The 15,477-nt window shown below is 40.3% G+C and overlaps 1 protein-coding gene across 1 annotated transcript; it reads left to right on the forward strand.

Moving 5' to 3' along the window:
• Positions 1-1,078: 1,078 nt before the first annotated feature.
• LOC109212221 (GATA transcription factor 9-like) lies at positions 1,079-2,434 on the forward strand. Its single transcript, XM_019375844.1, has 2 exons — positions 1,079-1,530; positions 1,667-2,434. The coding sequence occupies exons 1-2, from the start codon at positions 1,201-1,203 to the stop codon at positions 2,273-2,275; spliced, it is 939 nt and encodes a 312-aa protein (XP_019231389.1). The 5' UTR covers positions 1,079-1,200; the 3' UTR covers positions 2,276-2,434.
• The last annotated feature ends 13,043 nt before the right edge of the window (positions 2,435-15,477 follow it).

Here is a 15,477-nt window from a genome sequence, read left to right on the forward strand (position 1 = left end):
ATTTTAAGACTTTAAAATTAATAAAAATTTATTTATTAGATTTTCTTACTTGAATTAAAAGTTTGAAATCAATTAAGATTATTTTACTAAATTATTTTCTTTAATTAAGATATAACTATAAAATCCGTGATAAATATCAATATTAACTGTTTGATCGTGATAAAGCCATTCAAGTGATAAAAGAGAACATATATCAACAATACCATTCGTGACCAGATAAGATTCAATTAGTTCAACTCAAATATCGTGTCACTAAAATATTATTAACAAATAAATATTAATTAGTTAAGTCAAAAAAATATTTTAAAATGTATATGCAGATAAAAATAAATATTATACTATCTTAACGATTTATGCACATCAAAATATATATGAAATGTTAATAGATCTTTATATCTTTTTGAGAACTATATTACGCTAGGATACACTTTATGTCGGATAAAATAACAATAATAATAAGAAGTACAGATTTTTTACCTTAAGTTTTTTGACAACTATTTTACTAGAAAAAGATTTAGCTCGGTTTGAATAGTACTCATCCAATTAAATTCTTTGTATGATAATTAAACCGAATAATATAGAGTTTCATATTAGGCACCTGAACAAATAGAATTTATTTTAAGGCCATCAAAATGATAATATTGTTGCATGATATTAGAGTACAAGTCAGCATATTATTCAATTTTGTATGAGCTACTAAATCAATTGCACAGCTCATATATTAAAGTTATGATAAAGCTTTCGAATACTTTTGTGTGACAGAATTTTTTTCCTTATTAAGCTGGCTAAATAGCATCAATATATATTATTTTTAAGAGCTTATGCTTTTTAAAATTTCTATTATATAACTCTGTCATACAATTTATTATATTCGTGGCAGTTTTGCAGCTTTATAATCATTGATATAAAATACACGCGTATCCTAAAACTAGTTCATATAATATACATGAATTCTATTAGTATTTTAATGTCCAATCTTGTCTTGTTAAATTATACACATTTGAACACGATCTAAATTAAATAAATATTACTGTTCATTTCCTATATAGTCCTACTTTGCACTCTTATATTCAGACTCGATCCATCTACCACTCCTCCATTTCCTCCCTACATCTCTGTTTTGTGATCTAGCTCTCATTCACGTTTCAGTTATAAATACTCCATAGTAAGAGACTTCATATACTTACACATTTTGCTCCAATGGAAACACCGGACTGCGCCGCCGCCGGCTATTTCGCTCATTCCATAGATTATCAATTCGAACATAAGCCATTCGACAGCACGAATAATAACATAAACAATAACCATATCACCGTAGATGACCTTTTGGATTTTAACAAGGAAAATGAAGTCATGACAGACGCTTTTTTCGACACTATCACCGGCGCCAATTCTGCCGATTCTTCCTCCCTCACCGTCGTTGATAGCTGTAATTCGTTGGTTTCCGGTGGAGAAGGACACTTTGACGGCAACCTCAGCTACCGTAGTTTCACCGACACCCCATTCCTTAGCAGCGAACTCTGCGTTCCGGTAATTGCTCTCAATTTCACACTCCTTTAGCGAGAAACGAAATATTCGCTCTAAATTAGCTAAGTGGAACTTTGGATGTAAAGAGTATTTTTATTTGGTAGGAATATACTTACAGTTTTTACAAAATTTTCAACAGCATGACGATTTGGCTGAGCTGGAATGGCTCTCAAACTTTGTAGAGGAATCATTCTCAACTGAAGACCTTCAAAATCTTCAGTTTATTCCGGTAACTGAAGCCCCGTCGACCACCACCACATCCACCGATAATTCCTCATCCGGAACCGTAATTTCCAGCGGGAATTACCACAATACCACTGGCAGTAACTCACCTCCTGCATTTCCATGCAAATCCCGAAGCAAGCGTTCACGCGCCGCTCCCTGCGACTGGTCATCTCGCCTCCTGCTCCTCCCTCCCGCCACCGCGTCATCATTAGACAGCAATAGTTCATTGAAAACGGCGCCGTGCAGGATGAGAGAGAGCACCGACACAAATACAGGTCGTAAATGTAAGCATTGTGGTTCTGAAATGACGCCGCAATGGCGTACAGGACCAATGGGCCCGAAGACACTATGCAATGCATGTGGAGTAAGATACAAGTCGGGTCGGTTGGTGCCTGAGTACCGGCCCGCCGCGAGCCCGACGTTTGTTTCAACTGAGCATTCCAACTCTCACCGTAAGGTTATCGAGCTAAGGAGGCAAAAGGAGCTTCGGACCAATCAAATTCATCAATTGCAAATGTTGTAATCGTGATCTCAGGCAGTTTGATAGAGTGTCAGCTAGTGTAGGAATACTACTTTGCACCCGCCACGTTTAATTGTTAATGTTGAATCCCATATTGGTTGGAAAGTAAGAATGGATCTCCTTATACAGCTTAATTGTGAATTGAATTAGGTTCAAGATTCATTTTCTTATCAATCAGTTGGCTTTTCACTTATAACTCAAACCCTACACTTATAATTAGATCGGAGGTGAAGGTGATCTACAAAAATTAGCTTTAGCAACTTTAATATCGGGAAAGGAAAAATGATACTCCCTTTGATCCAATTTAGATATGGTAGTTGATCACGCCCAACTCTAGTCCTAAAAAGAATAAGCGGTCGCTGCAAATATAATCCGGTCTAAAAGTCCGGAGTCGAATCCCACAGAGAACTAAGGTTTAGCTATAGTTGTTCAATATCGCTAAGAAATACAAGCCAAACAATTTCCTAATTATAAAAGATTATAATGTTTATTTTTTTATCCAATTAACTAACAAATACTAGAAAGGGATAAAACTTCAATTAAAAAGGATAAGGGTTGGAGTCGAGATTAAGGAGGTCTAGAGTTATGATTTCCCTAATTGTCGGAATCCTTCCCGCTACGTTTTCTACAAATTCGCCTAAGTATTCTCTACCGATCATGAGCGCTCTGACTGTCGTAACTCTCTCCCGAGTAATTACCACAATTTACTAGACGCACTCTCCCGAGTTACGCTAGCTGAATTTGTTTATTACAGCTCACTTTAGATTGCACCCAAGGCTTTGTTATCCCTAAACCCGCCTTTAAACCCGCAGTTATAGATCCCTCTTATAGGGAGTGGTGTTGTTCAACAACTACCTAAATATGCACTCTCTCCCGAGTTATGCACACTAACTAGGCACAGCTAATTGAGGATCCTGTCAATTAACTACAACAAACACGTAGTTGAACAAATAGAGAAAATACTAGGGCTCAATAAATTAAAAATAACAAGAATTTATCCTACAAAAAGGTTCCATCAAAACCCTAGATAACAAATTAGCTATTCATAATAGCATGTAAAACTAGAATACTAAAAGTCATAACCAATAATGAAAAATAGGAAGAGGAAGGAAAAACTCGTAGAAGAATTCTCCGCCTTGCTCCTAGCGTGTTCTTCCTCCAAGGGTGTTGTCTAACCCTAAAGTAGTGTCTCTTGTTCTAAAAAAAACAAGCTTCTCCCTGTCTTGGGCGAGTTTCTACAGCTTATAAGGGTTTTATAAAAGTTTTCCCGAAATTACACTTTGGCCCCCAAATTTCCAGGTTCGTGAACAGTTCACCGCGGTCGCGGCGTGGAGCGCCGTCGACCGCGGTGAACACTGCCCATTCTGTTTTTTGTGTTTTATCTCCCCGCGTTGCACCGCGGTCCACCGCGGTCGCGGTGGACTTTTGTCCAGGCCATTTTCTTCTGCTCCTTTGTGTTCGGGTACTTCTCGAGTGGGTGTTTTCTTCACATTATCGCCTCCAAACACATCATGTTGCTTCCTCACATATAATATTCCCTACGAAACCAAATAACACTATATTTTGTTGGCAATTTACCTTATAAAACAACAACAAAGCATGAACAGTTAAGGTGTAAATATCAACTATATAGCCTACTATCAACAACCCACACTTAAATTATTGCTAGTCCTCGAGCAATTCACCACACTCCATTAAAATTCCTTCCCTAAGCTTTTCCCTCAACGACTAACACCATGAACATTTTACAAAAGTTGCACCTAGTAGTGAACAACCTTTACCTCAAGAGTCAAACCTTTTGTACCATGTCGCACTTGCACTTACTCAAACTACTCCATACAAGAGTCAAGATTTACCTTTCCTTCGTGAATCACATGCCCTCACATCACACAGGAGAGTAGTTCCACATATAATGCTAATTAGAACAAGTAGGAACTAAGATAGACAAAATTCGCTCACTCTCAGAAAGAACATTCACATGCCACAAAGATGCACCATAGGCTTGCCCGTAGTGTAGTACTCTACTAATCGAGCCCCACTCAGTCTAAGATCAATAGGACTTTACTTGGTTGTAATGTAGGCTAAGGGACGGGTAGGATATATTTAGATATAGTGACTAACCTCCCTAAGCACTTTTAATACAATTACATTAACATTCAAGACCATATTTCTGTCAACACCACTTCTTCAACAACCCCATCCAGTAGGTGCAATTATAACAAACCATCGTTCATCAACCACTATCTTTATTTATAACTTCTTTTTTTCGTGGTGTTTCTTCTTTTATGCTTCAACATTTTGCTCCTTTTCTCTATTTCAATGGTTCCACTCAAAAAAACCAAACCACCACCCCACACTTTTGCTTTCTCATATTTCCACTACCATTCTAGTGCTTAGTGGGAGGTAAAAGGGTTCAAACAGCAGGCTATTCAAACAATTGGGTGAGGTTCGCAATGTGGTTGCCAAAGAAACATGCTTATAGGCTCAACAGGGTTAACTAAGATGTAATGCATTCAGGTGGTTACTTTATATGTCTGGCTCAACAAAGAAACGCTTATATCACTTCTAAAACTGAATGAAACTACTATTTCGCTTTGCAAACACACAGGGCAAGTTCTAGGCATCAAATGTGAAGCATGGAATACAGTAAAACTCACTCACACGTGGCACATGACTCACTCCGGATTAGTTTATCAAGACATTCTCTTTTGAGTGTTCAAGTTAGATACAAACATACAATTTTAAGGCACTTAAACAAGATTCAACCCTTGAAGCTAAGCGTTACACTCTAGTGTCTATCGTGTTCAGGTGTAGAAACGCTAAGGGTTTTTCCTTCGATTTTAACTCGTAGCCATTAATCCTAATCTAAAACTAAAAAGAACAAAAACAAAAGCTACCTATACCCGGTTCAAGTCAAACCCTTGGAAAAGAACCGTGGCCCAAAGAAAAATCAAGGGGCAGTTACTACACTACCTAAAATTAAAAATAAAAAATCTTTTTGGTATTTTCTTTAGACTTACTTCCCTCAAGAAAATTGTCTAGAAGATCCGTCATCAGGAAAAGTCCAATCTTTGAAAAAAAAATTATTTAATTAAACAAACACAGCTAAAGTAGCATGAAAAGTCACCCAGACAATCTCCTCACCCCACACTTAAAATTGTGCATTGTCCCTAATGCACACCCATACATACAAGAGGGTAAAAGAAACTCCCTGGTAGGCCAAAGGCCGAAGCACTAGCAGTTCATGGGGTACTCAGACTTCTCCCAAGCTTGGTCCTTCGTGCGGGTACCTCACACTTAGTTCCAACCATTTGGTTTGCTGGTGCATCCTTCCAATACCTTTGATTTCCATGCTCCTAGAAAATAAAAAATTGACACTACAAAAATAATACAATTAAAAAAATAAAAAATTTTAAAAAAAGCAATAAAGCTGGGTTGCCTCCCAACAAGCGCTTGATTTAACGTCGCGGCACGATGCGAATCACTTTTCGCCTCCACCTTGTGCTTATGAATTGAACCCCAAGTTTTGATTCAAGCTTATGATTATGCTCTTGGGGCGGTACAAATTCTTGCGAGCCAAAAATTAGATAAAATCTTTTGCACTTTTTGGCTCTCGACCGAGGAGTGTCACCTTGCCTAGACGGCCTTGAGAATTTCAAAATATAAGGCTCATCTACCTCTTCCTTGGACTCCTTTTTATGCTCGTAAGGATCCATTCCCTTTTCACCATCCGAACATAATGTAAAGAAGTGTTTGGAATGAGGTCCAACACGCTCAAATACATGAACTTCATGATTTTTTACCTCCTTAACACCAATCACACTAGAGTCAACTAAATTTGTATCTTCAATGTCCTTGGCTGATTCTAGTGTTACTTCTTGAACATCGGCATCCTCAAATTCTAGTTGGATAGATTGTTGGTGTTCTACTCTAACCTCCTCTCTTAGCACCTCAATTTCAGTGTCTAATTCATGCTCTTCTTGACTACTATCCCCAATATTGGCTTGTTGAGAATTAAATGCTTCAACTAGCTGACACACTTGTGCCTCTAGGTTGTAAATAGTAGCATCTTGCCTTTGTATGTGCATCTGTCTTTCATCATTTTGTTCCACAAGGTACTTTAGCATATCCTTGATCTCTTTCAGGTTATCATCCTCGGGTTCTTTGTTCCTATTAACTTCACAAGAAAAAGAAGAACCATCAAAGTAAGGGGTTGGGGAGAGATAAGAAATATAAGCACAACCATGAAAGTGACCATCTCGACTACCACACATATCACATACATTCCACACATAAGATTGAGTTGGTGCACATAACTCGCTCACGGGAATATTTAGACTATTTTGACCCAGGTGGTTTCCGCGACGATTCACACAAAGAAGATCAACGGTAGAATTACCAACATCAAAATTCTCATAATTCGAGGATGCCATGTTTCTCAAATTAATAAGACAAAAATAAAAAAAATCAAATACAAGAAAATAAAATAAAAGTTCAAACTCGTAACCTAGCAATATATACAGCTACAACTACACCGTTAGTTCCCCGGCAACGGTGCCAAAATTTGATCACGCCCAACTCTAGTCCTAAAAAGGATAAGCGGTCGCTGCAAATATAATCCGGTCTAAAAGTCCGGAGTCGAATCCCACAGAGAACTAAGGTTTAGCTATAGTTGTTCAATATCGCTAAGAAATACAAGCCAAACAATTTCCTAATTATAAAAGATTATAATGTTTATTTTTTTATCCAATTAACTAACAAATACTAGAAAGGGATAAAACTATCAATTGACAAAGATAAGGGTTGGAGTCGAGATTAAGGAGGTCTAGAGTTATGATTTCCCCAATTGTCGGAATCCTTCCCGCTATGTTTTCTATAAATTCGCCTAAGTATTCTCTACCGATCATGAGCGCTCTGACTGTCGTAACTCTCTCCCAAGTAATTACCACAATTTACTAGACGCACTCTCTCGAGTTACGCTGGCTGGCTTTGTGTATTACAACTCACTTTAGGTTGCACCCAAGGCTTCGTTAGCCATAATTCCGCCTTTAAACCCGCAGTTATAGATCCCTCTTATACTTTGGGAGTGGTGTTGTTCAACAACTACCTAAATATGCACTCTCTCCCGAGTTATGCACACTAACTAGGCACAGCTAATTGAGGATCCAGTCAATTAACTACAACAAACACGTAGTTGAACAAATAGAGAAAATACTACGGCTCAATTATATAAAAATAACAAGAATTTATCCTACAAAAGGTTCCATCAAAACCCTAGATAACAAATTAGCTATTCATAATAGCATGTAAAACTATAATACTAAAAGTCATAACCAACAATGAAAAATAGGAAGAGGAAGGAAAAATGGTAGAAGAATTCTCCGCCTTGCTCCTAGCGTGTTCTTCCTCCAAGGGTGTTGTCTAACCCTAAAGTAGTGTCTCTTGTTCTAAAAAAAACATGCTTCTCCCTGTCTTGGGCGAGTTTCTACAGCTTATAAGGGTTTTACAAAAGTTTTCCCGAAATTACACTTTGGCCCCCAAATTTCTAGGTTCGTGAACAGTTCACCGCGGCCGCGGCGTGGACCGCGGTCGACCGCGGTGAACACTGCCCATTCTATTTTTTGTGTTTTATCTCCCCGCGTTGTACCTCGGTCGCGGTGGACTTTTACCCAGGCCATTTTCTTCTGCTCCTTTGTGTTCGGGTACTTCTCGAGTGGGTATTTTCTTCACATTATCGCCTCCAAGCACTTCATGTTGCTTCCTCACATATAATATTCCCTGCGAAACCAAATAACACTATTTAAAGCATTTTATTAGCAATTTACCTTATAAAACAACAACAAAGCATGAGCAATTAAGGTGTAAATATCAACTATATAGCCTACTATCAGTAGTTGAGAGAGTCAGAGAGCACGAAATTTAAAATAAACAAAGACCTTAATAATTTGTGGTCTAAAACAAGTTATAATTTTTTGTATCCATAAATAATCATATTAAAGGTTAATGAAAAGTCTAAAATTAAATTATTACTAAATACTAACCAATATCATGCTTTTTGGGACTAACTAAAACGAAAAAGTGTCAAGGGAGGTGATCAGAGCCAACTCTACACCACTATAGAGTGGCAAGAGCGGTCGATACAGCTTTTACCCGAAAAGGTCGGGATCGAATCCACAGGGAGCTAAGATAAGGTGTGGAGTTGGATCCATATCTAATCTTGCAATGTGCGATGTTATTGTTTGCACGTCCAATCATTCTTGTTTGTTTGTTACTTCTAATTTAATACTAGTGATGCACGAAATTAAGCTAAGTAGATATTTTTGTAGGGTTTTCTAAATTGGTAAAGAGGCACTAACGAAATGACTTACTCCTAGGTGAGTATCTAACGGAATCCAAAACTTAGGTCAATAATGTTATAGTTGGGATCATGATATAGCCAACGCACGAAGATACTCACTCTATACCTCTCGGTAGTTTGAGTGACTTTGCCCTAATTGGCTTTCTCAAGCCCAATTGGGTGACCAATTTGTGCTAGCAAAGTTGGCTCAAGTCGGGTATTACTATCTCTAGGTTTAAACCTTTAATTGGGGCTATCAATCTCTTGATTACACCCCAATTCCTTGTTGGCCTGAATTTTCTAGACTTAAGCTCTCTTTCTCAAGAAGAGCCTAAGTTAAAAAGGCACAAATTAGTGTTTGCAACCACCAATTCAACATAGAAAGCACAAATCAAGCAAAATATCAATCACCCATAAACATCTAAGCCCTAAAATAAGATTATCATTAAATACCCACACTAGGGTTGAGCTAATGGGTTTAGCTACTCATAGTTGAAGTGGAAATCATAGATTGAGATGAAATAGAAGCCATAAAATGTAATTACGAGTTAAGAATCTAAGACTAATTGCTAAACAAGCTATTAAATTACTCAAAAGGCTAAAAAACGGCGCTCACGTGCTCAGCTAAATAGAAGATGACCTAAAAATCTGAAAAAGAAGTATTTATACACAGCTAAATTTTTCAGACAAAAATGCCCCTGACGGAGGTACCACTGACAGCGGAAAATGGACCGCTGCAGCGGTGAGGCTACCGCGGCCGCTTAAAATCAAGCGCGGACCGCGGTCTTCATCTTTCAACTCAACTTCAGGCTCTCTGAAACTCTTCTCCACGGACCGCGGTAAAAGGACCGCTGTCGCGGTAGAGGCACCGCGGCCGCACAAAAGCACCGCGGTCAGTGGTGACTTGAAATTCCAAAATTGCATCTCTGAATCTATGCCACCGCGGACCGCGATAAAAGTACCGCCTCAGGGGTGGATCCTCCGCGTCCGCGGTTGGTTTTCCGCTGTAGCTCTCAGTTGACTTGGCTTTGAACTTATGCAGGTTTCACTCCTTTTTGAGCTGGTTATGACATCCTTGTCTCTTTTTGACCAAAAACTGTAAACAAGCACAACAAGTTAGCTTTTGGGAATACTTGTACACACTTTTAATCCAAAACTCAAGCAAAAAGGAGGATTAAATAGACTGGAATCCCTAGTTATCAACTCCCCCAAACTTAAGCTTTTGCTTGTCCTTAAGCAAACACAGTAATTCCCACCTCCTCAAGGTAAAAGAAAGGAAAATTCAGCTGTCCGAAATTAACCTCATCAAGAATCAATTGGGACTAACAATCACCCTCAACTCAAATGCATTATCAACAATACACAACCTTTAGCACCATGGCTATAGTGCGACACAAAAGTATCAAGAGTTGACTCAACTCATCAAGGAAACTCTTCCTACTACTCTGGTCATTGTGGATCCCAAACTCATACTCCTCAACTTTCCATAAGCAAAACCTCACTTTTAGCTTGTAGCACTCAGAACGAGAATTGTGGAAAACACACTCATCTCTCTCAAAGGAAGGTCACAAGTCCGGCTCTAAGTTACCATAAGCTTGCCCCTCATGTGAGTCACCACTAATATAATCTCACTCAACTCAAGATCATGTAGGACTTTTGTGGGGATGTAATGAAGGCTTTTGGTTCAGGGTGGGATATATATATATATATATATATATATATATATATATATATATATATATATATATATATATATATGTGTGTGTGTGTGTGTGTGTGTGTGTGTGTGTGTGTGTGTGTGTGCGTGCTCATCTTCCCTTAAGCACTTCATTTGCTTCATTTTGGCACACATTTTCTTGACTCTTTGAGTAATTTACTACTTCTTTAGGGGCTAGAGAGACACAGTGTCACTCTTTCTTGTTCATTTCAATTCTTCTTTTTTTCTCCTTTCTAGTCTTTCCGAGCCTTTCATTTTTGCTCTTATTGACTCCCTTCATTTTTTCTTCATTGTTCACTTTCCTTTTGACTTTTTGGCTTTTCTTTCTTTTTCTTTTTGTCTTTCCTTTTGTTCATTTTGTACCTTTTATCACTTTTGCATTCCTTGTCTCTCCACCCAAGCTTATGCTTTTGCCTTGTGCTAAGGAAAGAGCGGGTGCCAAGAGAGGATCATTTAGAACGGATAAAGGCTTGTAACATGGTTTTTGAAAGAATAAGGTCTATGGCTCAATGGGATTGACTAGGGATATCACTATTGGTGGGCTATGGACGTTTTCAAGTCTCAATTAGGATCAAGGAGAGCCTATAATCACTTCTCAAGTCGAGCTACACTTAGTATTTCACTTCAACAAACATTCAGGGCAAGTTCTAGACTTATTGGCACGGGACTTGGACTTGCAAATCAATACCTCACCACACAAGCTATAAGATTGCTAAAGAGACAGAGTCGGGGGCCCATAACAACCTTAGCTAATATTTGAGCAACGCAAATGGTTCTGAAAAACCATTTGATGATTGTTTAGTCAACACAAGAGTCTCAAGGTCACAACTATCACCATCCTATACACACCAATTTGTTTCTAACCATAAGGTCAAAGACAAATGTGTTAGGCCCAAGTGAAGCTTTGCTTGAGGCACTATTACTTACTAGCTACTATTTACACCAAAAATAAAAGAAACAGACTCAAACCCTTAAGAAGGTTGTCATGCCATCCATCATCGGGAAGAGCCACCCGGTTCACATACTCCACCTTTGGAAAGAACCGAGGCATTAAGAAAACCAAAGGCTTATTGAACACAAAAACTCGTAAAATAAGAAGCTACGAACCGAAAAAGAAGTTACTAAATAAAATAAGAAGCTATGCTATTAAAGAAAATTGCAAAAGAAGCTATGAAGTAAAATTCGGAAAGTAAACTAAATATGTACAATAGGGGATTAAGCCGAATATACATAAGAGGGATGAATATATACATGAGAAAGTAACTTTATATATATACCGAAAATGGAAAATAGCGAAAAGTGAAACAAAGTTATGTACATACCAAAAGTGCAAAATAAGCATAAAGAAAGAAAATAGTATCATAATTACAAACCAACTACCAAATCATCAAAGTAGGGCCACCCCCTCAAATGAAAGCTAGCATTGTCCTCAATGCTAACCAACCAAAAATAAGCTCAAAAAGAAAGGTAGAGAGTAAAGAAAACTCCCTATGGGTCCTTCGTCTGCATGGGGTCCTGTGTCTAGGTGCCTGGATCATCTGGCAAGGGGTCCTATGGCTGGCCGGAGGCACCTCCCTATGGCTCCTCCAGCTGAATCTCTGTATCATCTACCCGTGGCATCACTCTCCTCCTCTTGGGCTCTCTCTGAGTCTCCTGATCAGGCGATTATAGTGGCGGCTATTATCATGTCTAGGGTGATCACCATAGTGGTCAATAAGGGTGATAGATCGTACCCATTCCCGAACTTCCTTACTATGTACTTGGAAGATCAGGAGGTGGAGAAAAAAAACTTTGATGTCAAGGTAAAACCCAAATTGCCTTTTCATGGTATAGCCTGAAGAGTTCAGACAACCCCAAATCCAAGGAATCCAAGGGCAAAGCTACTACTTCTACTGGCCAGTCTGAAGAGCCAGTAGTGGTAGTCACTACTTCACAGCCTCCCACTGCCATACCAGATCTTGCCTCCGGACCATCTACCGCCATGCCTTCAGCAGTTCTATCTTCCTTACCATATCCATTGACGGCTCACAGGTTGAGCCAAACACTCTCCAGTATCAACAACTGGATGCAGGCAGCAACTTCTAAGTTGTCTGTGCTATCCAGTTCGGTGGCAGCCCAATCAGTTCCCCCACAGCCACAAGTGCCAGCTTCGATAGAGGAGTCTCTCAAGGAGCTTCTGGACAACCAGAAGAAGCTCCTGGAGAACCAAAAGATTATAATGGAGGCTCTAGAAGTTCAAGGAAAATCTCTTCAGAAGCTGAGCGAACAAACAAAGAAGATGAGAAAGACTCGGGCCTCGAAGGAGTCGGTGAAGCAGTTGAGGGGAGAGGTAGAGAAGATGAAGTCAGCTGGAGACCTACCATTGGAGTTACTATTGCAGGACCAGCCCCCAGCAGCTCATACTGAGCATGTTCAGGAGACTGGCAAGGTGTTTTCATGAGTAGTGGGTCTAGCCTGCTGCATACGAAAGTCTCCCAACCCTTCGCCTCAAAGTTTAGGGTGTTCCTCAAGATAGGAACCCCTACTGTCAACCATGCTGGAGTGGTTTTCAGAAGAGTCAGGTATGATGCCAACCATGGGCGGGATGCCTCATCCATTGCCACCTTCTCCAAGTACAATGTCTCATCTTCTTCATTGAAGCCCAGGTAGTCATTGATTGTCTTTCCATCAAACTTAACTTTCAAGTTCCGCACCTTAGTCACTTTTGTATCCTTCTTGATATGGGAGGCATTGGCGTAGAACTCCTTGACTAAGTGCTCATTGGCATCCCGAACCTTACTAGTGAAGTAATCCCATTCCATTCGCTCATTGAAATGCTGCTTCACGCTGGGGTTGTGAGGCAGGAGATCCCACTCTATGAATTGGCGCTCAAGAATAAGTGATCTTAGAGGCCACCACTGCCTGAACTTGTGATATGCCAGCTCACAGACAAACCTCCTTCGCCACACTTCAGGGTTTCTTGTTCTTTCCACTCCCCCAGGTTGGGTCACACCCCCTCCCTCCTCATCCAGTACCTCATCATCTACGGGATCTTGTCCAGGTGACGAAGCTGTAGGTGAGGTTGAAGTTGAAGACTCACTACCCGCTGCTGAGCCATCAGACGACTCAGCAGAAGAGGCAGCAGGAGAAGTAGGAGAGGGTGTAGGTTCATCTCTCAAACGGAATCTTCCCCGGAAGTCAGCAACATGAGTAGGCACTGAATCAGACTCTGAGACCTCCCGAGAGGGCACATACTCACTTCCTGTGGATTGGGAAGCAGCTCTATTTGCAGTTTTGATATTCTTCCTCATTTCCCCAATTAACTTTCGAACTGCTGGGGTCAGTTTAATTTGTCCTCGTCCCCTACCTCGGGAGGACTCCGCTTTTCCTTTTTGTTTCTCACCACCGCCTCTAGATTTAACCATTGTCTGCAAACATAATCCATTGAAATTTTTTTGTACAAATACTAGGAGAAGAAGTGCAGAAAAGCAGTATAGCAGTTGACAGCACTTGAAAAAAATAGCAGACTGCGGACCGCAGAAAAAGGAGCGCGGCCGCGAAGGCTGCACTGCGGACCGCGGAAAATGCATTGCGGCCGCGGAGGTGTGGGGATGAGACTACCCACCCTCTGATTCTAAAGCACCGCGGATCGCGAAAAAAGGAACGCGATCGCGGTAGTTGCACCGCTATCCGCCGAAAATCAACCGCGGCTGCGGACCCTTATGTAGACCTCTCTGAACTTGAGCACCACTGACCGCAGAAAAACACATCGCGGCCGCAGAGAGGTATCCCGGACCGGGAAAAATCAATCGCGGCCGCGGAAGGCAAACTAGGGCTCAGCAAATCTAGGGTTTCTAATTTTCATGCATTTTAGCAATAACACCAATAGTATCAATCCCACTAGGTATTCAGTAACCAATTCTAACTATTTTAAACTTAATCTAGTTAATACCACGGATCCCTAAGTCAAAATTAAAAGAAAAAGGAAGAAGAAGAAGAAGTAAGAACTATCAATTTAAAAGTAAATAATTACAAAGTTAAAGACTAAGGAATGAGTGGAACTACCAGATGTGAGATGAGTGGCGAAAAAAATGCAGTCTAATTCTTGTGTTTATGCAACTTAGGGAATAGATGAACAGTAGAAAGTTTAGTGTGAGAGTGAAATGGGCGAAAAGGGTAAAAGGCCTTTTGAACGCCTATTTATAGACAAAACCTAGGGGACCCACTCAATCTTACCTACCGCGGTCGCGGTAAATGCATCGCGGTCCGCGGTTGTGAAGTTTAGAAGGGCTGCAATTTTGAGACCACCGCTGACCGCAAAAAATGATCCGCGACAGCGGTAAGCCACCGCGACCGCAAAAAATGCACCGCGGTAGCGGTTAAAACTTCAGAGAACCCCCATTTTGGACTTTTTAGCACCGCTGACCGCGATCAAATCTCGCCTCAGCGGTAAGGCCACCGCGAACCGCGAAAAATGGAGCGCGGCTGCGATTCCAATTTCAGAGAGTGAAATATTTCCAGCTTGACATGCACTGCATCAAACATCCCTGCACACATCTCACAACCAGTTAGTTCACCACCAAATCCTAACTATAAAGAAAATCAAAAAGAAGAAAAACACATGGGTTGCCTCCCAAGAAGCGCCTGATTTAACGTCGCGACACGACGCAGGTTACCATCAATCACTTGAGATGGATCATTGCCACCACATGGCTGTCATCAAACTTGCCAAGATAGTGCTTGACTCTGTGCCCGTTAACTCTGAAGATTTCACCATTTTTATTTTTCAAATCAAGAGCACCAAACGGAGTCACAAGCACCACCTCAAAAGGTCCACTCCATTTTGACTTGAGCTTTCCCGGAAATAGTCATAATCGGGAGTTGAACAAGAGAACCAAATCACCCACGTTGAACTCTTTGCTACGAGCATACTTGTCATGTAAGTACTTCATCTTGTCCTTATACAAGGACGCATTGGAGTAAGCATGAAACCGAACTCATCAAGCTCATTGAGTTGCTCCACATGGAAAACTGCTGCAACATCCCATTCAAGATTTAGCTTCCTAAAAGCCCACATTGCCTTGTGCTCTAACTCAACCGGGAGATGGCAAGCTTTCCCAAACACCAACCGGTACGAAGACATACCAATCGGAGTCTTGTAAGCAGTCATGT

This window comes from Nicotiana attenuata, unplaced genomic scaffold (assembly GCF_001879085.1).
Source record: "Nicotiana attenuata strain UT unplaced genomic scaffold, NIATTr2, whole genome shotgun sequence".
Taxonomy (NCBI): Eukaryota; Viridiplantae; Streptophyta; class Magnoliopsida; order Solanales; family Solanaceae; genus Nicotiana; species Nicotiana attenuata.

Excerpts from the sequence above, each read along its gene's own strand:
- LOC109212221 (XM_019375844.1), top strand. The coding sequence starts at position 1,201 with ATGGAAACACCGGACTGCGCCGCCGCCGGCTATTTCGCTCATTCCATA. Across the intron at positions 1,531-1,666 it reads GCAGCGAACTCTGCGTTCCG|CATGACGATTTGGCTGAGCT; the intron begins GTAATTGCTCTC and ends AATTTTCAACAG.